The following is a 23,960-nucleotide window of genomic DNA, read 5'->3' on the forward strand; positions in this document are numbered from 1 at the left end:
CGGACGCTGTCTTGCGGCGTCTCCCAGCCGCGGGGTCAGGCCCCGCGCTCCGGCTCTGGCCCGGGGCTCCTGGCGCGCGGCCGGCCGCACCCCGCGCCCCCCCCCCGCCCCGCCGAGGTCGGTGACCCGGGGCAGGCGCCGGCGGCCCGCGGCTATAGGCCGCGTGGCGGGGCGGGAGGGGGCGCGGCCCGGGGCGGGCTCTCCCCCTGCAGGTGGACTTTGCCGGACTCGCCCCGGAGACCCAGCGCGGCCTGCAGGCGGGAACCCCAGCGGAGCTCCCGGCCCCCGCGCGTGGACCTGCTGGATCTCGCGGGCAGCCGCCGGGGTCTCTCCGGAGAGAGCAGCGGTGACTGGACGTGGCCGGCTTTCCCAGTCCTCAGCAGCTGAAGAAGGCGCCGGGCACCAGAGGCATGAATTACTCACGGTTCCTCACGGCCACCAGCAAGGCCAGGAAGCCCTCCACCCTCCGAGTCCTAAGTGAGTCCTGGGCCCGTGGCTCCTCGCCCTCCCGGGGAGGGGGCCTTGCTTGGTTGCATTCATTCATTCCGCTGGGGAAGCTCTCCTCGAGGGCCTCCCCGCTGGTGCAGCGGTTGAGCGCTGGGCTGCGAAGCTGCCCGCAGCCTCTGGCAGCGCCGGTTCGATCCCCGGCCACTGGGGAGGGGGCCACTGGGGAGGGTCCCACATGGCGCGCAGACCTCTCCTGCTGCTCGCTGCTCCCCTCAGCAGTGTACTTCGGTCCTTCTGCCTGCTCTGCTCCCCGCTGTGGCTCTGGTGAATTCTCTCACCCTCCCACACTTCTGACTGTGCCCAGTGCTTGTGTAAATAAATAAATAAATCTTTTTAAAAAATCTTAATTAAAAAAAAAAAAGAAAGCTCTCCTCGAGACAGCTGAGCTGGGCGAGCAGACCCTTGAGTTTGGCCGCAGGTGGGGGCTAAAAGGAGGGTGTTCTGTCACCTTCTTTCCTTCGTGCTCGCTCTGACTTTGAGTTGGAGATCTCTACCACTGAGAAGGGTTCAGGAAAAGCTGTTCCAGATGTTTACTTTAGACTAACATTCTGTCACCAGAAATTGTTCAGTTTTTAGTTAGGCTGTAATTAATGCGGCAGACAGAACTCTCTCAGTTGGTGAAGGCCTTCAGTGACCGTGTCTGCTTCTCTTGCATGTTCATTGTAGCTGACTTACTGATCGCCTCGCCCAAATCAGTCATCTCCTTAGCTACCGGAGCGCCAAATGAGAAAACGTTCCCGTTTAAGAGCGCGACGATCACCGTGGAAAATGGAAAGACCATCCAATTTGAAGCCGAGATGATGAAGAGAGCTCTTCAGTATTCTCAAAGTGCTGGGTAGTTACCATAGATAATATCACTTGGCTTGCTTATTGTCATGAGCTGTATTCTAAGGGCTCCTGGTAAAAATGACTGGTGTCTTTTTTTTTTTTTTTTTTTAAATGGGTACTCGACAGTTAGGAAGGTTTGGGGAAGAGTTTTCAAATAGTAAGAGCAGTGAGGATAGTCAATGCTTATCCTTCATCGGCTGCTGCTTGACCTTAATCGACCGGGGGAGTCAGAGAAGGCTTCTGGGAGAAAGTATCATTTGAGCTGAGTCTGCAAAAAGTGAGAGGGCTAGGTGAGGAGATAGGTTTGGAGAAAAGAGGAAAAGCCTGCCCCAGGAAGCAGCAAATTTAAGTCCTGGGGCATTTTCTAATCATTGTGTTTTGCTTTAAGCAAGCAGCTGGGTAAATATGTTGCTCTCAGATAAGATGTCCTTAATTTCTTAAAGGCAAGATGGAACACATTCCTTAGGGCCTTCCTTAGCTTGTCTTCTTCCAATGATTACAAATTATACTTTATTAAGGGCTACTTTGCACTGCCACAAAAAAAATTACATTCAAATGAATTATATGTAATAATATATACAAAGGTGTTTGTTTCCACGCTATAGGGGCTATATGGACCCTGAACTTCTAAGTATCCTATGGAAATGTCCCTAAGAACAAAGACTTGACTATGCAGTGAGTGATCTAGTGGAAAAGAAAAAAATGAAGACTTTGGAATAAAAAAGATGTAGATTCAAACCTCAGTTCATTTAAGCTACTGTTTGGATTTTGTGACGGTCACAAAACCTCTAATCTGTTGCCTTCGCTTTTTAAATAGCGATATTATTAATATTGACGAAAAGGCATTTTAGGATTTTTTAATTGAATGTGCAAAATGCCTCATATAAAGCTACCCTTTAACTCCTGTCTACTATTATTATGACTTTTACTGCTATAAATTTGAAAATTCATTTTATGCTTTAGAATCCCAGAGCTGGTATCCTGGCTAAAACAGCTTCAAGTAAAATTGCACAATCCTCCCACCATCAATCATCCCTCCAATCAAGGAAAAATGGACTTATGCGTCACAAATGGCAGCCAAGAAGGCCTTTGTAAGGTAAGACTGACAGGGAAGGCTACCCCACATTAAGAACCATGTAAGTCCGTCAATACTGTCATCTCTCACTTAACCACAAGAGGATCATGTTTTGTGAGTTACTGTGGTCTTCTTGTCATTATCTAGAATTATAAATAGGAAACTTAAAGACATTCACCAACCTGATTTTTGTAAAGTACAGGTCATGTGATCAATGACCCAGAGGTTGGCGTCATTAAAACAAGGTTCCTATTAAGGGAGTACCCAACTCCTACAATTTTTAAAATGCTCTGCTCCTCTGACTATGTCATTTCCACACTGGGCAGCTGTCCTCTGGCCTACTCCCTCCCTCCTTTGCTTCCCCTCTTCTACACAACCATTACTTATTGGCATCCCATAAGGCTCAGTCCTTGAACCTCTTGCCCCTTAATCTATATGCTTTCCCCAGTACCTCCATTCACACCCATGTGGCCAGTCATATGCCAGTGACTCCAAAGCTCCATCCAAATTCATTTATTCATCTGTCCACCCAACACTTGATACTTCAGAGACACCTCAAACCAAGACACTCATCATCTTCTCCCTCAAATGGCCAATTTTGAGTTCTGTTTAGTTTGGTTGAATGATACTATTCCCACCATCCCTATGATTTCACAACCAGAAGTCTAGGAGTCACCATCAACACCTCTTCCTCACTCCCTTACAATCCATAGTTGTTTTGATTTCCCTAAGACCTCTTAGCTGTCCTCTCCAATTAAAGCATCAGTCTCCTGATCCACAGTACCCTCTACTGTCCACAGGGTGGCAGCAAAAACTTCCCTAAAATCCTAAAAACTTTCCACATGTAATCTCACTCCACTTATTCTTTCATATTACAGCCAAACTGATGTCAAAATGCTTACCTGAGCACCTTCCTGGCTTCACTAGGCCCAAATGCCCACTTCTGTCTCGCCTCATTCCACTCCTCTTTACAATCCCCTCAAGTCACAGAATTCTTGGGGTTATTCAAAATGTAACTTGCCACCCATACACCTACACATCACTTCCTCAGGAAGCCTCCCTGAATGTCTTGAATTCCAGGACACTTGAGTTTTTATAGCATCAAGCATCCATACCTAATAGCAAAGGTGTTCACTTCATCTTCACTAGGAGTGGATTCCATCTCAAAAATCTACTTTCTTTGCTCATCCATAAGAAGCAACTATTCATCCATTAAAGTTTTATTATTAGAGAGTGGCAAATAAGTCACATCTTCAGGCTCTATTTCTAATTCTAGTTCTCTTGCTATTTCCACCACATCCTCCACTAGAGGCCTGAACCCCTCAAAGTCATCCACGGTAGCTGGAATCGGCTTCTTCCAAACTCCTGTTAATGCTGATAAATTTGACCTCCTCCCATCATGAATGTTCTTAATGGCATCTAGAATAGTGAATTCCTTCCAGAAGATTTTCAATTTACATTGTTCACATCCTCAGAGGAATCATTACTTATAGAACCTATAGCTTTGTGAAGTGCATTTCTTACATAAGACTTGAAAGTCAAAATGACTCCTTGTCCTTAGGCTGCAGGATGGATGTTGTGTTAGCAGGTATGACATCAGAACAGATCACCGCTCCATCTCCATTAAAGCTTGTGGGTGACCAGGTACATTGTCAAAGAGCAGCAATATTTTCAAAGAAATATTTTTCCTGAGGAATTGCTATTGGTCTCAACAGTTCGCTTAAAACATTCAAAAACAGATGTGCTGTCATCCAGATAGCACTTTATTATTCCATATACAGAGCACAGAGTAGATTCAGAATAATTCCTAAGCCCTCTAGGATTTTCAGAATGGTAAATAAAAATCATAAAGTCACCAGCTACATTAGCCCTTAACAAGAGTCAGCCTGTCCTTTGAAGCTAAGGATTGACTTCTCTCCAGCTTAGACATTCTTTAGCATCTTCCAAAACAAGGCTATTTTGTGTACTTTGAAAATCTGTTGTTTGGTGTAGCCACCATCATCAATAATCTAGTTACATCTTCTAGATATCTGGCCACAGCTGCTATATCAGCGCTTGTTGCTTCATGTCCTACTTTTATGTTACAAAGACGGCTTCTTTCCTTAAGCCTCATGAACCAACCTCTGCTGGCTTCAAACTTTTCTTCTGCAGTTTCATCATCTCTCTCAGGCTTCACAGAATTGAAGAGTTAGGTGCTTGCTCTGGATTAGGCTTTGGTTTAAGGAAATGTAGTGGCTAGTTTGATCTTCTATCCTGACCACTAAAACTTTCCCCACATCAACAGTAAGTGTGTTTGTCTTCTTGACATTTATATGTTCACTTTTCATTTCCTTCAAGAACTTTTCCTTTGCATTCACAGCTTGGCTAACTGTTGGGCACAGAGGTCTAGCTTCCCAGCCTATCTCAGCTTTCAACATGCCTTCCTCACTAAGCTTACTCATTTCTAGCTTTTGAGTTAAAATGAGAGAGACATGCAACTCTTCCTTTCACTTGGACACCTAGAAGCCAGGGTAAGTTATTAATTGGTCTAATTTCAGTATTTTTCTATCTCAGGGAATAGGAAAACCCAAAGAGAGCTAGACATGGGGAACTGCTGGAGCAGTTCAGTGCTCAGTGGAGCAGTCAGAATAAACACATTTTTTAATTAAGTTTGCCATCTTATATGGGTGCAGTTCATAGCTCTCCAAAACAGTAACAACAATGACATTGAGGTCTGTGATTATAGATCATCATAATAGATATAACAGGGCCTCCCTGATGGCACAGGGGTTAAAGTCTCAGTGCTATCAAGCTATCACCAGCCACTGAGGCATGAGTTCGATCCTGGCCAGGAAGCTAACCCACAGAGTGCAGCAGACCTCTCCTGTCTCTCTCCTAATGCTCCCCTCAGCAGTGTATTTGGATCTGCCTGTTCTACTCCTCACTCTTGTCTCTGGTGAATCCTCTCATCCCCAGCACCTCTGGCCTACACCCCAGTTAGTGTATGCATAAATAAATAAAAATAACTATTTAAAAATAATAGATATAATAATGAAAAAGTTTGAAATATTGTGAGAATTACCAAAATGTGACACAGAGATACAAAGTAAGCACATGATGTTGGAAAAATGGCATCCAAAGACTGCTGGAGGCAGGATTGCCATAAGCTCCACTTTGTAAAAGATACAGTATCTGTGGGGTACAATAGGATGATGTGCAATAAAATGAGACATGTCTGTATATCCAAGCTAATCAATGCTGCTTTTTTTAGGTGTTCGAAATGATCCTTAACCCTGGAGATAATATCCTCCTAAATGAGCCTACTTATTCAGGAACACTTCATGCTGTGAGTACACATTTTTTAAAAAGCCACCTCTCATAACAAATACAAGAAATCATTGAATCTTTAGAATTATCTCTCCACCGAAAAATAAAATAGCATCTTTCCTCTGTAAACAGAATCTAAAATTACATATGTAAATAAAGTCCCTCTGCTTTATATATTACTTTTTGCAAAATGCATCTAAATGTATAGAAGCTAAAATAAGGTGGTATAAAATTATGTCCAGTTTTCTTAAAACCAGTATTCACTTGAAAAGTGACTTAATTTATGAAAAGTTATTTTTTCAGTACTATTTTTATTGCCATATGCCTAAGTATAATCATTGTTATATGTTGATTTAATATAACTGTAAACTACTATGGTATAATTAGGACTTTTCATTCCAGTGTTAATGAGATTTTAATATGTTGAATGAAGAAGCTGACTGTCCAGCTCTGCTGCGTGCTGGTTAGAACATACCACTGAGTATTAGGTTTGCTTGGAGCACAATACTTTAGAGTGGGTGTGGGGGTGTGTGTTGGGGGGGTTGTGTGTGGGAGTGTGTGTGTGTGTGTGTGTACACAAACTGGAGCACACTCAGAGAAGAATAATCAGAGTGAGTAGGAAATTGGAAGCCTATCAGATGAATAATGATTATAGGAACTGTGGATGTTTTCCCCCAAAAGAGAAGATTCAACAAAGACATGAAAATTGTCCCCAAATATATCAAAGTTAGCCATGGACTTATTTGTGCATGTCCTTAAGGTTGATAGGACTGGAACTAAAAGGATAGAAATTACCTGAAAGTAATTTCTCACCATCTTACCTAACTTCTCACCATCTTACCTAACTCCCTGAGAGGTAAAACATTGCCCCAGCTAAAGTGCTCAACTTTTCCCTAGATTGCCACATAACAAATGTTTCCTTAGAACAGAGAAATTGAATTAGATGCCCTTTATGCTCTATTGATTTTAAATTCATGGGTTCTCTTTTTTTTTCCAAATTTAATATTACCTTTACAAGAATCAATATATAAAGCATTAACTATTCTTAGAAAAGGCAGATTTTCTCAATACTCTTAAGGAAGGATAGAAATGGTATTGTAAAAATTACTTTTTTCCAATGAATAATCTGAAAAATAAATTAAGGAAGCAATTCCATTTATAATAGTATTCAAAAGCATCAAATATTTGGGGAAAAATCTAAGAAGGTGAGTGGCATGTACATAAAAACTATAGCACGGTGCAGAAAGAAATTAAAGACCTAAATAAATGGAAAGACATCACCTATTCATGTACTGTAAGACTTAATATTGTTAAGATGTCAGTACTACCAAAGCAACCTACAGATTCAATGCAATTTCTATAAAAATCCCATTATTCTTTTTTTTTTTAATAGAGGCATGTTTTATTTATTTATTTGTTTGTTTGTTTTGTTTGTACATGCACTGGGTACAGTCAAAAGCGCGGGAGGATGAGAGAATTCACCAGAGCCAGAGCAGGGAGCAGAGCAGGTAGAAGGACCAAAGTACACTGCTGAGGGGAGCAGCAGGCAGCAGGAGAGGTCTGCGCACCATGCAGAACCCTCCTCTGGTGGCCGGGGAGCAGCCGGGGATCGAACCGGCGCTGCAGAGGCCGTGGGCAGCTTCGCTACCCAGCGCTCAACCGCTGCACCACCAGGGAGGCCCCCATTATTCTTTTTTGCAGAAATAAAACAGTCCATTCTCAAAGCCAAGCACAAAAGACCAAATACTATATGACTCCATGTGTGTGATCCATGTATAACAGGCAAATTCATGGAAACGGAACATAGATTAGCGGTTACCAGGACTAAAGGAAGGGGCAAATACCATTATTACTTAATGGGTACAGAGTTTCTGTTTGGGGTTATGAAAAGATTTTGTAAATTGATAGTGATGTTGATGGATACACACACTGTAAGTGTAAATATTGCCAGTGTTGTGTACTTTAAAAAAGCAAAATTTTGTTACATAAATTTTATTTTCAAAAACTAAAGTAAAATCACTGTTTTGCTGAATGATTGAATAATTATTATTTTCCTAAACTCCTAACACTTAAGACTCCATAATGCTATAAATATAAAATTGTGTCTATATAAACCACATGCATACACATGCACAAGTGTTCTCACATATCCAGACACAAGCCATGTGCCAAGTTATGAAGACAGATGCTAAAAAGCAAGATGCGTCTATTTCAGATTGGTTTGTTGTACTCATACTAGATGTGCTTCTTAAATATAAAACCTTTAGATATATCCTAAGTAGGGTCTGGATTATTCTTACTTAGTGCATAATTCTACATTTAACTGCTCAAACGAATGCTTGAAAATTGTTTGTCAGAGAACCTCAGTCAGTTATTATTTCTTAAAGTATGGGTTTTTTCTTTATGTTCATCCAAGAATAAGATTCCACAAGATTTTTATTAAGTTACGTCTATAAGCCAGGCCACTCCTTGCCAGGCCAGCCTTAGCAAATGGTAAGATCTTGAAATACTTCCATACTCCTTGACAAGTTGTTACCCTGATCCCCCTCAAGACCCCAACACCAGTCTGGTTCCTCTCCTAAGACCAGCCTGAACACCTCCCCTGATACAGAGTTAATGCCATTGTTGGGGGGGGAGTGTCTCCAGGGCTCAGGTCCAGTGCTTACCACTTGTTAAATATTCTTAATATCACCTCTGCTTGTAACTTCCAAATGTCTGAGCATAACAAATGCTTCAGATGAGTAATTTACTTTGTCAAAAACATTTCTTAATGAACACTTTATGAACCAGTTCTAATTATAATTATAAGTACAATTCAGTCAGAAGAGACTAGGTTATGCTATATCACAATGACCCAATTTCTCAGTGGCTTACAGCTACAAACGTTTATTTCTCTCTCACACTCCATGGCTAGGCAGCTGCAGCTCTGCTCCAGGTCATCTCCATCCCAAGCCCCGCACTGAGAGAATCAGCCTCTGTCTGGAACACTGTCACTCACAGAGCAAAGGGAAGAAACAAAACCACAAGCTGGACTTGAAAGTGTCTGCTTCGAAGGACACACATCACCCCACTCAGAAATTATTGACCAGAGCTAGACATGTGGGCAACAGTGACATAGAGGAGCAGTATAATCTTCCTCTGGAAATAGATGGGGTAGTTTTGAATAAAAATGGAATCTACCCAGGGCAACAACACAATTATAATACACTACCTCAATCCCGTGGAGTGTGGAGCTAAGTAGGTTCATACGTTTAAGGAGACGGACGGTAACACGGTGTCATTCTTGGTTAGCGTGAAGGGCACTAACATTCTGGAATGGTGTCTGAATGTGGGCTTTGTTTCTTCACTTGTGCTCAACAGCTACAACCACTGGGCTGCAACATTCTTAATGTTCCCAGTGATGAACATGGAATGATTCCAGAGTCCCTCAAGGATATACTTTCCAAATGGAAACCCGAAGATTCTAAGGACCCAAAAAAAAACACCCCCAAATTACTTTATACTGTCCCAAATGGCAACAACCCTACTGGAAACTCATTACCAGGCAACCGCAAAAAGGAAATCTATGAGGTATTTTTCAAGAATGTGGTTTGTGGCTAAGTGCTCATTTCTTTTTCACTTTAAAGTGTACAATACTAGTTCCCTTTCTTATCAGCCTCTTGGCTTCAAGGAAGATGATCTGTTATAAAGGGAAGTCATCTGTGCCAAGGGTCCTAATTGATTTAAACTCAAGAAATTACTACATCCTTTGTTAACTATGAGATTTTTTTCTTTAATATTTTTATAGAAAGAAATAGCACCTTTGACCTGACATTAAGTTGTATGAGACTATTTAATATTCTACCCCAAATTTTATTTTCATCATTTTATATTTGTGTTTTCAACTTGTCTCTTCACTTTCCTACTTCTTGTCATTTTGGTTTGCAAAGAAATTCTTTAAAAATAAGAGGCATCCTCCTTTTGTAAGGTTTCTTTAGGTACCTGGTTCTGACACCTAAGCTTTTCACTATAAACATTTTTTTAAGTATCAAACACATATTGAGCTATACAGAAGTCTATTAAAAAGAAGAGAAATGTGCCTTTTTATAAAGTCTCTTTCATGTGCCTGACAATGCTACCTAGCCTTCCACTACAAATAGCTTTTTAAATAAGTACCAAACCCTTGTTAAATATTTAATTCAATCATGTGCAATGATATCATAAGATTTTCAAGCAGTTCCTTTTTACTTACCATATGTACTTTTTAATTTCAAAATAATGTCTTATTTTTCCCCTATCCTGAACTCTGTCCTAAATTCCTCTTCTTATTTACACACCCCCATCCCTTGACAGCCTCATCTAGTTCTATGCCTATACCTGCTACTCTGAATGGAATGCCTTTCCCTGAACTACAGACTTTGTATTCAACCTCACTATCCAATTATTGTATCAAACATCCAACATAAATGTCTAATGGGCATTTCAAAGTTGACATGGCCAAACAGAACTCCTGATTTTCTCCATTCACACCCCAAACCTCCAATCCAGGCCCTTCACATTCTCCAATTCCATAAACTGTGCCACCATCAACAAAGACCTTTTATTCCCCATTCCCTCCTCCCTCCTCCACTTCCTTCCATCCTGTGAATTCTACCACCAGATTCAGCCATGTCTCTCCACTGCCACTACTATCACAGTCTTTTCAGTCACCACCTTCTCTCTGGTCTTCCACAGTGGCGCCAGCGCATTAGGGCTGCCCAGTGAGTCAGCCTGAAACAGCTACCATGTCACTGTCTCGCTCTCAAATGTCACCCTGTTTAATGGTCTACTTAGTTCTCAACTCCTCCCCACCTAATATTCTATTTGTTATGCATTGCCTTATATTCTACCATGGGATGGAAGTTCCATGAGAGCAAGAGCCTTTAGTGCCTTTCCACCTCTTTATCTTCACTGTCTAGGACAGTAGGTACTTAACAGCTTATTGAATGAATGAATGATGGATGAGTGCTAAGAATTATGACTCCAAATGATGCAATTTTAGACATCTCTTAAGATATAAAATATACTACTTTAACCTTTTTTAGCTTGCAAGAAAATATGACTTCCTCATAATAGAAGATGATCCATATTATTTTCTCCAGTTCAAAAAGGTAAGCGAGGGCCTCCCCGGTGGCGCAGCGGTTGAGCACTGGGCTGCGAAGCTGCCCGCAGCCTCTGCAGCGTAGGTTCGATCCCCAGCTGCTCCCCGGCCTCCGGGCGAGGGTCCCACATGGCGCGCGGACCTCTCCTGCCGCCCGCTGCTCCCCTCAGCAGTGCGTTTCGTCATTCTGCCTGCTCTGCTCTCCCCCTCTGTCTCTGGTGAATTCTCTCACCCTCCCGCGCTTCTGACTGTACCCAGTGCTTGTATTTATAAATAAATAAATAAAATCTTTTTTAAAAAAAAGGTAAGCGACAATGTCAATTAGAAGATCAAACTGTAAGTTATTTCCCTGCATTTGATTTTGGCCTGTTCTGTTGAGTCAGAGATAATCCAGACTTATATTGAAATAAAAAATTAACTTGCTACCACTTCTACCTTTAATCTTTCAATTTTGTCCTGGAATTGTTACTTTCCATTTCTGGTATAAACAATCTTTCCAGAAATTACTTACCTTCAGAGTGGTAGCTGGCTCTCTGTATCAGGCATTTGGACAAGCAGAGTGAGTCAGGGCTATGGTCTTGAACTCCAAAATCCTAGTTCCCAGCTCCTTCAACACTGTGAGATATGTGTAATGGGTTTTATCTTGAGGAGTCAACTTCAGCATTAGTATGACTGACTGGAATGATGTCTCAGAAGCTATGTTCAAGCTGAAGGAGAAAGAGTTGTGCTCAGTTAGTGAGGTACACTATGGACATAAGAGAAACATTACTTGTAAGCAAGCCATATATTTGCCATTTGTCATTTAGGTCCTGGATCTTTGCTGCAGAATAATGAATTTTAGATTCTTTCTCACTAAATCTCAAAGGCACATTTTAGGATCACTGTTTCCTAATAGACAATAATAATGATACAGATTACAATGCTTAATTCCAGGGCCTCCCTGGTGGCCTAGGGTTTAAGTTTCAACACTACCACAGAGATGGCCCTCCAAGGTACCTGAGTTCAATCCCTGGCAAGGGAGATGCTACATGGTGCAGCAGACCTCTCCCAACTCGCCCGCTGCTCCCCTCAGCAGTGTATTTCAGTCAATCTGCCTGTTCTGTTCCCTGCTCTGTCTCTGGTGAATCCTCCTGATCACCCTCTGCACCTCTGGCCTGAACCCCAGTACTTGTACACAAAAATAAATAAAATATTTAATAAATAAAAATGCTTAATTCCTCAAACTCACACACTATGTGTATTTGTTCTCCAGCCTGCAGAGACTAAATACACGGGTCCAGTCTCCCATTTAAGTCTACAGAAAAGAAACAAAAACTCTTGACTCTTCTATCTAGTTTGCCTGAATATCACCTAGCTAGCTGCCTACCTGCCCTCCACCCTCAATGTGACCAAAGTCCCCTTTCTTTGTGCCTCCTTGTGAAGTATATGCTGAAGTCAGTATTTCAGATTGGCTATATTTCTCATCTTTCTTCTCACTTTTTTTTTTTGTCTTTGTAGTTGTTCTAAGAATCTATTCTCTCACCAAGCAAACCTCAACACAGCTGGCAATCTTTGTTTTGATCTTGTCTGAACCTATTTTTCTTGAGTTTTCTGAATCTGTTAATCTTGGATTTCAAATCTTGGGGCATGGAGCACCTATATGAGTTTTCCTAAATTCAAAATAATGGCATCTTATGCAAATGAGAAAAACTTTGTATGTGTTTTTGGCAGAAGAGCCATGTGAAGACAGGAGACACTAATAAATGCATATGCATCTCTGTTTCCTTTGGTGTTATAAAGGGTTGAGACGAAGACAAAGGTAATGGTTGCCTGATGAGAACTGAATCCACACCCTCTCCGTTCTCTATGTAAATCAGACAGTCAGTAACTCTGTTTTCAAACCAACAGTTTTGTTTTGTTTTTTTTTTTCCATTTCAAGCCCTGGGCACCAACATTTCTTTCCATGGACACTGATGGGCGTGTCATCAGGGCTGACTCTTTCTCAAAAGTCCTCTCCTCTGGGTAAGGCTCTGTCTCTAGAGTTTAGCTCTAAATATTGCTCCTCAGTATCTTTTAGTTCAAATGATTGTTTTCATTTAAATGCTTGTATTCCACTTGTCTTAAAATACCAGTTTAATTATTACTATGAACGTTGATTTTTTTCTCTTTGTCTCCAGTAATCAAAGGCCACGTGTCCTTTTAATCTAAAGGTATAAAAGGACTGGCCAGCGTTTTGGTTTCACATATGAAAGAGCATATGTAGATATAGTGGTCAGATTGGCATTCTATTTTAACCATACATTTAAACTTCAATTTGTATTTTAAATAAAAAATGCTTTTAAGACAATGTTTCCATTGTCTAGGTTCATCTGTCCCCAGGTCACAACCCTCTCCCTGATGAAGTCAGTAAAATGATATATTCGTTGTTTTTTTTTTTTTTTGTATAGATCTAATATATTTAGGTTTTTGTTTTTTTTTTCGATGAAATGTGGGGGACACAGGGGCTCTTCCTGATCCTCTCTCATAATCAACTTAGACAACTCTCCACATTGGGAATGAATCTCTCTGTTCTTATTGACACTGTAGCTATTTTCTGTGTTCAACTCTACTGCTATAAAGCAGTCACTATCTCAAAGTACTGTAATAGTTCAGTGAGAATTTCCAATAAACCTCAAAAGATCCTGTCTCTGATCCTATTTCTTTTTTACTTAGGGATTTCTCTCCTTAGTACTTCTATTCTAATTTATTTTTTTTTTTATTTTTATAAATTTTATTGTTATATTCCCCATACAATTGCAGCCCCCCCATTCTGACCCCAATCCCTCCCCTCCCGCCCCCGCCCCCCTAAAAGTGTCTCTGGTTCATAGTTTTTTGTTGATTTTGATTTTCACTTTCTTATATTCATTTTCCTGGTCCCTTATTTAAGTTTTCTAGATTCCTGCTATGAGTGAGACCATCCGGTATTTTTCTTTTTCTTTTTGGCTTATTTTGCTGAGCATGATCCCTTCCAGCGCCATCCATGTTGCTGCAAATTGCATGTGTTTATCTTTTTTGAATGCTGAGTAATATTCCATGGTGTATAGGTACCACATCTTCTTGATCCAGTCATCTATTTTTGGGCATTTGGGTTGTTTCCAAAGCTTAGCTATTGTAAACAGTGCTGCTATAAACATAGGGGTGCAGGTGTTCTTTGGAATTGATGTTTCTGTGTCCTAAAATGATATATTCGTTGTTAATACAGGGTTGGTATGATGCCTTTTCTCTCTTTGTGTAGGCTGAGAATAGGATTTATAACTGGACCAAAACTCTTGATAGAGAGAATCGTTTTACACACACAAGTTTCAACAATGCACCCCAGCACTTTTGCACAGGTAAGGACAATTGAAGAAATAAGGTTTTTTTTTTTTTAATCAGATCAGAAGAGAGAATAGATGTTGGCAAGTAAGACTGAGTTAAGGTAACAGGGTGGGAAATCACTGACATCGATTTTTCTAGTTCCAATATGGACTGAATTAGAAGACCATATACCACAGATGCTTACTCTAAAGGAAAATGAGGATTGAATTAACCTGGTATTATTTTGTGACATAGGCCACATGCTTCTTGAGAGTCGGGTGTCTTATTCATCTTGGATCCTTAGCATCTTGCCGAGATGCAAGGATCTTTAAAAAAAAAGAAAAAAAAAAAAAACTTTGTTGAGCAGAGCAAAATGGAACTTGTCTTGGACCATATAATAAGAACAATGATTTCAAACCTTAGTGACTCGTTATTTGCCTTCATTATGCATGTGTGCTAACTTCTCCTAAAGACACTTCTGGAATATATTTTCATTAAAGTAGAATTATTTTAGAGAATGTATCAATTTCCTCAAAAGCTTTGAGAAAGTACTGAATCCATCCCTAAGGTGACAGGAGAACCGAATCTCAGGGATAGATTATTACGTAAGAACTAAAAAATGCCTTGTAAAGTTAGTTTGATAGTGCACATCCCACAAAGTGCAGATGTGGGGGGTCTCAACAGGCTGAGTACTTCTTACATATTTTTTGTATCTGTTAGTAACAGAACTTCACTATCCATTTATAACATTTAGAACTTCTATTTTAGTGAGAAAAACTTCTCAAAATATTATGTAACTTAATACATCTTCTACATATTGTTTATGTGTCTAGAGGGAGGATAGTATTGTAATTAATGACTTGGACTGGAGCTGAACAGCTAGACTTGATTCCAAATTCTGTATCTGTCTGTTTAGCCTCAGTAAAATTAATTTAACCCTCACTTCAGCTTCCTCATCAGTGAAATAGATATAATAAGCTCCTTAATAAGATCATTACTTAGATTGAATTAGGTAAACTATATTAATAAATATATATTTTTATTGTCATTGTTTTAATAAACATTTATTATAAATCACTGTATAAAACTAGGTCCCACTTGCTCTATCTTATGGTCATTTACACATCATTAAGAATAATTTGCTTTTATGTTTGACAAAAAACGTATCTCGTCGTGAACCATAACATTTGTTAATGTTTTATCTCTTTAGCTTCTTGTATCACAACTTCTACACCAATGGGGGGAAGAGGGCTTCCTGGCTCATGTACAGAGGTATTTAATTCATTTGTTAAAAAGTAAACAAGATAGGAGCTCAGTGAGCATAATATAGAGCATTGGCTCAAATACAAATGAGAAAATATTTACCTAAGTAATCAGAATATTGGTGTACCTTATGAATTACTTTACTTATGTAAACAGGGTACTTCTGAGGCCATAAAGAAATAAAGAAAAAACAGATTGTCTTTACCCCCAGTGATTCATCATTTCAATAGTATCTTCTTTGATCCTTAGAGTTCTCCCACCCCATAAATGACAACCAAAGAGAGCGATTAAGGCTACTACTTCTGTTGATATTGAAATTTAGGTTCAATATTTTACACAGAAATGGACTTTGCTGTATTAATTTTCATTTTCAAAGTATTCCAAAACAAAGGAAAAAGCACATTGATTAAATGTTTACCATCAGATAGATCAAATAAATATGTTCTATTCCCTTAGCAAGCATTCAACATTTTAATCAAGAAACAAAACAAATTCTTATAGACTGGACTTCAGAGTGTTTTCATTTCTGCAGTTAATGTACTAAACACATCCATTTCATTTATTTCTTCTTCTAGGGTTATTGACTTCTACAATTCCCAGAAGGATGCATTATTGGCAGCTGCAGACAAGTGGTTAAGCGGTGAGGGTTAAGTAAATTCTATTTGCAATACACAGTAACAACTATATAAGTGGACAGTAAACACTGTGTAGTTTTGTTAATAACCTTGAGGGTAAGAAATGAGTCCAGGAGTATTCTTGTCAAGGTAACAGGTATTCTTGTTACCTACAAATAATCTCAGAAATAACAGGCTGCACAATTAGTCTAAAATCAATCTCCAATAATTTATTTAAAACCTTAGTTATTTCAAAATTTTACCCAAAATATAAGAGGAATTGTCAAACAAACAATATATTCCTTTTCTATCTAGATTATATCATAATAAAAAGTACAATGTAATGAATCTAAGGTAGATCTCTCATTACAAATTATTTACTTCCTAGTCATTAATTTCATTTATCTAATATGAACAATTGTTTATTTGATTACAGGATAGTTTATATTTAATTTTCTATTAAGGAAGAAAGTCAAATAAATCATGTGACTTTAATTATATCATTTAAAATGCTTCCGTTATGAATGATAGTAAACCAAAACTATGAAGTCCATATTTCTGTTATATCTTGTGCCTTATGAAGTCTTTGTAAAAACAATTATCTTATTGATAAGAGTATTAACCTACCACATTTATAGTGAACTTGAAGAAAAGGTTTTAATCAATGGCAATTATTTTAAACAGATAATAGAGTAAATCAAAATAATTTTCCTGCCTTCTTGATTTCTCTATCCTATTAGTCAATGAAACATAAAGCCTACAAATATACCTGGAAAACTTGAATTATAAAGTAACTCTTCATAAATGAATACATTCTGATAAAAACTCTAATCCCATTAGATTTCTAAGCTGTTATATACATTGCAACGCTGGAAGACTCTAGAAAGAGTTAAAGAAACCTTCTAAGGTTGAAAGAGCCATGTTTGGCATGGGTAGATCCACCTAAAAGAGGTAGACATAGATACTAGATTTCTTACACTACTCCACAACTGACTAAAATTGTAAATACATACATATCCACTCCCTCCCTTTCACCCCTCACCTTTTAAAATAAAACTCAGAACATCAAATTTCAGGACTCACAAAATCGTATTTTTAAAAAATGCTATCACTGAAGGACCTTTTTTGAAAATACTGGTTTACAATTACTGCAACCATATCACTAAGCAATATATCTATCAAAATGGCTTTAAAAGATATTTGTTCTCTTGTTCGTAGGTTTGGCAGAATGGCATGTTCCTACTGCTGGAATGTTTTTATGGGTTAAAATTAAGGGCATCTCTGATACAAAACAACTGATTGAAGAAAAAGCCATAAAAAGAGAGGTAAAAGGGGAGGGGGGAGTTTTAGTTTTTCTTTAATTTTTAGTTGAATAAAAATGGCATTTTTAGGCATTTATTATTTCTCACCACCCAACTCATGATATTTTAATATCAAATATATAATCTCATTATTAAAATCATAATATAATTTGTATTCTTCTGGTCTAAATAGAAAATACAGTCACTCATCTGAGCTGCTGGTTAGTTTAGTGGTTAAGAAAGTGTCAGGAACTATACTTCTTGGGTCAAATCCTTTTCTACCCTTTGCTGGGTGTGTGACTTTGTGTAAGTAAACTTCCCTTTGTATGCAAAACAGAGATAATAAGAATCCTCCTTCCTTCTCCCACAGAGGGTTACTATACTCATTAATTGAGCTAATCTCTAAGAAGCACTTCAACTAACCCCTGATACATAGTTGTAAATATTTGATAAGTACTAGCCATTAGTATTTAAAATAGAAGGATTTTTTTCCTGATTATGAAACATACTCACAGTAGCAAACTTGGAAAATGCACATTAGTGTAATGAAAATAGAAAGTATAATGAAAAATTATTAAATAGAGCATAACTTTACCACCTGATTTTGTGAACATCTGTGGTGTGTTTTCTTGAAGAGCTTTTATCTATCTAGTATTTAGGCTGTGTAATTATTTTACATGGTTAAAATAAAACAGAAAAGTTCATATCCTGCTTTTTTATTGTTTAAAAATAGCCCAAGAAGATTTCTTCTAGGTTATTTTTCTCCTTTTGTTCTTAAATCTAAGTCTACTTAAATTTCATTTGAGGATTGAAAACTCAAGAAATTAAAATATTTTTCTGTGTAGTTTCTAACTTACAAATAAATTATCCTTCCTCTATTCATTAATTCCTTTATCATTTTTGTCTGTATTTTCTAAACACTAGATCTGTTTCTAGGATCACTTTAGTCTTAAAGCAGTAAGCACAAAAGAACAGATTGTGCTGGTGTTGGCAAAATACCATGCTAGTGCATTTGAGACCAGGTAGTCTAGAGGATAGACATGGAAACTGACTCAGTAGCCCTGAGGGCAGCTCTGCCATCTTGGGAAGTCCACTCATTCTCTCCAATCATCTTATTTGAAGGCAGAATATATGCTTTATGGATTATCCTAACCCCAGTAATGGCCCATAGCAGCTACTTAATAAATACTAAGCTGATTTATTTCAAAAAAATATATTTTAGTATAATAAAACAATTTAGTATTTTCTTTGCTTTTATACCTATGCCCTTATCATTCAAAGCATTTGCTAAGTGCCTAGTTGTCTTTCTGAGACAGAGGCTAATGATACAGACTTCATATTTTGTTGTAGTTTTTTCAGTCCTCTTCATTTATTCCATTTATCCTGCAAGAATCTTTACTTTTCCTCAATAATCTCCATATTATATCCAGATTTTGGCCATCTTGTCAAAGAGATTATTGTCACTCCTTCATCCCTTGCAGCAATTTGATTCTAGCACATCCCAAAATTTTTCCACTATGTAAAAATACATTACTTTCATCTTATTGTTAAGCAGGACACAGAAAACATCTGCCTTGAAATCTTCCCACAGTGCCCCATTTTACTCCCAACTCATCTTATTTTAGCAAACAGTGCCTAGATTTATACCATATAACTAGCAGTTAACGAATGCTTTTTAAAAATCATGGTCATACTAGTTCACTATCTCAAAAATTTAATCAAAGTTTATTTCAGACTCACATAAAATTTTCAGAGGTGTGTTTCGCAGGCAACACTGTTCCAACCAGGGGTTCAGAGATCTTGGTTCCTTCACCTATCGCTCTTCAGGCTTCAACAGGTGGATTTCCCACTGGCTACAAAATGGAAAAGACAAGGGGGATCACATGTGGGAAGTTTCATGTATCACTTTACATCTGTTGACTGGGATTCAGCCACATGGCCACACACAGCTAGAAGAGGCTGGCAAATAGAGTATATTGATATGCCCAATAAATAGAAGAAAAGGGTTTCACGCCAGTGTTCTGTCTGCCACCGTGGTCATCAAGAATAAGAGTTGCTCCCAACTCCTTGATACAAACACTTCACTTTGTGTATTAACTTTTTACTTCCTTTCCGTTCTTTGAGGGGACCCCAGTTTTTTCACTGGGGCATTTGCATTCTGAATCTCCTCCCTAAAATACTCATCCCTTTTTGCTATCTGACACATTCTTACCTTTGAGTTTCCAAATGTGATAACTTAAGAATGGTTATCTCATTGTTTCAACTTACATGAATTTTTCAATTTGGTGAAACATGTACACATGTTTACTACCATTTCTATTTTTTTCATTTCTATTTGTTTTATAAGCTGTCCTTTGGCGATTAAAGCTACAATTTTGGTGTTTGGTTTTTTTTCTCAGTTACTGTGGAGTTTTTGTATATGGAGAAGAGGTAATATTTGGCATGTTCGTTGTAAACATTATTCCAGTCTCTATGCTTTCATTTGTGTTTGTTGTATGACATATAGAATTTTCATACAAATTGTTTCTCTTGCAATTTCTTTAATTGCTTTCAAAGTTAGAAAGACCTTCCCCACTCTTAGTTTTCCCTGTATTTTCTTTCACTATTTCCTTAATAGTAATTCACTTTTTTTATAAATTATCTTAGATATTAATGGTTCCTGGAAATTCTTTCTTCATTGATAGTTCAGCTCCCAGCCCCTACTTTAGAGCATCCTTCTCCTTTGCAACTCCAGAACAGATGGATGTGGTAAGTACAATATTCTCCTCAGAGTAACACTAGGTATCAATTCCGGTTTTGGGCACATGTGTTTGTTTGTGAGTTACAACATTATTTAATGTCTTAAGTTTCTTAAAAAACATATTAATTGAAAAAAATCACAAATTACCATTAAAAGACACATTTTAGGGCCTCCCCTGGTGGCACAGTGGTTGAGCACTGGGCTGCGAGGCTGCCCATCAGCCTCTGCAGCACCAGTTCATTCCCCGGCCGCCAGCAAGGGTCCCACAAAAAAAAAAAAAAAAAAAGACACATTTTAATGGTTGCAAAAAAGACAAGTGCATGAACCAAGTTAGAATTAAATTTTATTGTCTTCATGGTTTTCAGACCTACTACGCAATGTTGGTAGGCTATCAACATGTTATGAGGAAACTCTCTTACCTTCCTTCAAGGAATTAACGAAACGAAAACTACAAATTCGTAACAGCCACCGGTGCCTTTCTTTGTAGAAAAAAATATGATGAACAGGAATCAAATTAAGTATTTTTCTTAAATAATCAAAAAATGTTTGTTTAACCAAAATAGCAAGAAGCAAGAAATAGGTAGTTAAGGACTGTGTGTCTGGGAATCCAGACAGAAGAGCCATAAATTGAACAGGGTCATTAACCTTGGGAAGAATTTATACTCTTCCTTGGGGATGGACTGGTTCTTGGTGTGTTCTTACTTCCTTGCTTTCTTGTGTCATTTGTATGCTTTTCATTTGCTATCTTGACTTTTATGTATAAATAGAGTTAGACAATTGAATCTGTAGAATGCATGTGCAGTTGTAAAACACAATAATGACAATAATGTGTATTAGAGTAAAATAGAGAAATGACTGCTGGAGGATTATAAGAACAAAGACAATCCTAGAAATCTGATATGCTTTGTGTACATATATGACTGGCATTGATAGTATCCTACCCTTAAGGCTGACTTTTCATTACCTTTTCTCAACCTAAGATGGATAGTCTCTTTGAATTTTTTAAATTATGATAGACTTTTCCTAAGTAGTAGCCTAATTATTAATTTTTATATTTTTTATTTTAGGCCTTCCAGAGATTAGCCCAACTTATAAAAGAATCTTTATGAAGAAATCCAAGTCATCAGAGTATTCATGGATTTTTTCTGATAAATTATTCACTATGTTTTAGCAGGAAGACATCATCATTGCTGTAGACATATAGTTGAATTTCATCAAATTTTCTGTAGTAATTTAACTAGGAAAATTATAAATATTTTCAAAATTAACTTATACCGTTTGATACTCAACCTGCTTTTATCCCAGACTTCATAATAAGGAACTCTGTAGTTGCTTTATAATTTCCCATATGTTTTCTTTGAAGCTAACATTTTACAATTAATTATTAAGCAAATAAATTCAACATGGTACATAATATGAACGTTTTCCACTTTTAGAAAAATTTAATGAAATTTTGTTGCAAAAATTGTTAGCATTAGACCATTATGAATGATTTTCAGGAACAGTATCCCAGATATTAAATCACAACACAAAAATCCCTTTTAAAAAATTCTGAAACTAAACATGGGTAAAGGTATCAGACCTACTAATGGTAAGGAAGGAGCAGGGATCGAGGACTTAGTAAATTTGCTATATTGTATTTTCATACTACTACACAATTTACAAAATGATATTCTCTGCATTTATGCAATCAAATCTACTCTACCTCTTGAGGGCACAGCAGGTACTCAAATAACACTTCATTCAATGACATTTCACTACAATGTTGATGAGAAATTGGAGCCCCTGTGTTATGTGGAGTTTAATGTTCTCTCCCTATCTGTGTGGATTTTCTTCCCAGACTCCAGTTTCTTCCCACATCCCAAAGATGTGCATATGAGGCTCACTGTCGTATACCAGTTATCCCAGTGTGAGGGACTGGATGTGGGTATGAGTGCATCCTGTGAGGGGAGGGTGACCTGTCAAGGGTTGACCCCCAGAGTTAGAACAAGTGGGTTGGAAAATGAACAAATGAATACAAATGATTGTTGACCATCAACAGTGTTCTGGATACTTTTGTGACCAAAAGTATGCTGAGATACACTGCTAAGGGGAGCAGTGGGTGAAACAGGAGAGGTCTGCTGCACCATATATGAGTCAGCTCCCTGGCCAGGGATCAAGCTCAGGCCATGGCTGTGATAGCACTGATACTAACCCCTAGACCACCAGGGAGGCCCTTACTGTATTTAAAATGTAAATTTTTAATAATTTTCTTTATTACCTTTTAAGATCTTTATTTTTCCCATATGATTAGTAATGTAACATATGTTAAAATTTTCAAACAATCCTGAAAGTATAAGGAATAAAATAAATGCCTCAATAGCTCACCCCCAAGTGATAACTACCATGCACATTTATCATTCCTTCTTTTAGATGGATTTCTACATATACACATGTAATATGTAAATGTATCGGATCTCATTATAACTGTATCATAAACATCCCTCATGGATTTTGTGTTGCTGGGTAAAAATTACCACAGTGTTCCAAAAGCCCTAATTGTGAAGTTATAAGTTTCCTTAAGGAATGAGGAAGCTTATGTAACTGTCATTTATAGTTCTTATTTTCCTGGTCTTGATAAGATGTTACTCTGTCCAGCAGCTAAAGTTCCTAAGCAAAAGTCTCACCTCAAAGCTTAAATCAGCTCCAAACCAAAATCCCTATTGTTTAAATTAATAGTAGTTATTTCAGAGAATTTAGAGCTGCAGGGCCTTAAAAGAGGATTGAGACAAGGAACCAAACATCCCACTAAGTGAGAAGAAACAGGAAAGTGTACTTCAGAGAAATTTATGAAAGTGTAAGTAAAGTAAAATAAGTCTCCCACTTTTTCAATAGCTTTCAATAATAAACCAGAATTGCCAGACCAGCACTATCTAAATGAGTGCCTCGTTTTTTGTGTTTGTTTTTAAATCCCCAGTGTTCAGCAGTTGGATTATAAGTTGATTTAGAGTACCCAGCTTTCAAGCAGGGGGTTACCCCTTACCCAATCTATAGGAAGATGTTTGTTCAAAGGAAAACAAAGACTGAGAAAGGTAGACAGAGGGACAGAACACATTTTGGATAAGTAGGATGCCCTTGAAACTCAATATTCACTTTTGTCCAGTAAAATTATTTTTCCTCAGATGTTGAAGGAAAACCTCATAATAATTTATTAGAAAACCCGAGTCCTACTTGTTACCACTGTGAGTTTTTCCAACTTTGGGCAAGCTGTTTGGCAGTGTGTATCAGGAGCGGTACTGTCTTTATACCTTCTAAACACAAAGCATAAATCCTGAGGATTAGCAGAAAGTCTAACTTCCCCTTAGTGGCGGTAGAAGTAAAATGCAACATTTCCAGATGCCCTCCAGCTCCATTTTCAGGAGCTGGATGTTGTCATGCAAATGCCTAGATTCAGAACCAGGTTCACGGGAGAGCGAGGTGAGGTGCCAGGTGCCCAGCCACTGCCAGCACAGCTAAGGCAGCACGACTTTTTCACCAGAAGGGTTTTTGATTTGATGGTTTATGATTCTGGCAGAAGCAGTGAAATATGGGGCTAGAAATGGTTCCTGAAAGACCCGCCTGCTTTTTCTTCCATTCCCACAATTTTGGAAACCACAAAAGAGTTGATAGTAAACACTTTTTGCTAAAAATCAGTAAAGTTTCCATTTTAGAGTAGTTTCCATTATCTGCAACCGAAGCTAACCAGGCCAGGGGTGTCAGGTCTCCAAGACCACACTCAGGATACATAGGTCTCTCGCAGGACTTAAGGGAGCACAGAAGTTGTATTCACAGATGTAATTTATTACAGCAAAGGAACACAGTATCTCAAGGGAGAAATGTGCATGAGGCAAAATCTGGAGGATATCAGGCACAA

At 38.3% G+C, this 23,960-nt stretch overlaps 1 protein-coding gene across 1 annotated transcript; it reads left to right on the forward strand.

The window, feature by feature from the left end:
- Positions 1 to 410: 410 nt before the first annotated feature.
- AADAT (aminoadipate aminotransferase) lies at positions 411 to 21,177 on the forward strand (the record flags this gene model as incomplete). Its single annotated transcript, XM_084231231.1, has 13 exons — positions 411 to 477; positions 1,174 to 1,342; positions 2,299 to 2,431; positions 5,661 to 5,735; positions 9,077 to 9,286; positions 10,780 to 10,845; positions 12,754 to 12,836; positions 14,089 to 14,185; positions 15,361 to 15,422; positions 15,989 to 16,053; positions 17,246 to 17,352; positions 19,975 to 20,076; positions 21,136 to 21,177. The coding sequence occupies 13 exons, from the start codon at positions 411 to 413 to the stop codon at positions 21,175 to 21,177; spliced, it is 1,278 nt and encodes a 425-aa protein (XP_084087357.1).
- Positions 21,178 to 23,960: the final 2,783 nt, after the last annotated feature.

The sequence above is a fragment of the Talpa europaea genome, assembly GCF_964194135.1.
Source record: "Talpa europaea genome assembly, chromosome: 4".
In the NCBI taxonomy this organism is placed as follows: domain Eukaryota; kingdom Metazoa; phylum Chordata; class Mammalia; order Eulipotyphla; family Talpidae; genus Talpa; species Talpa europaea.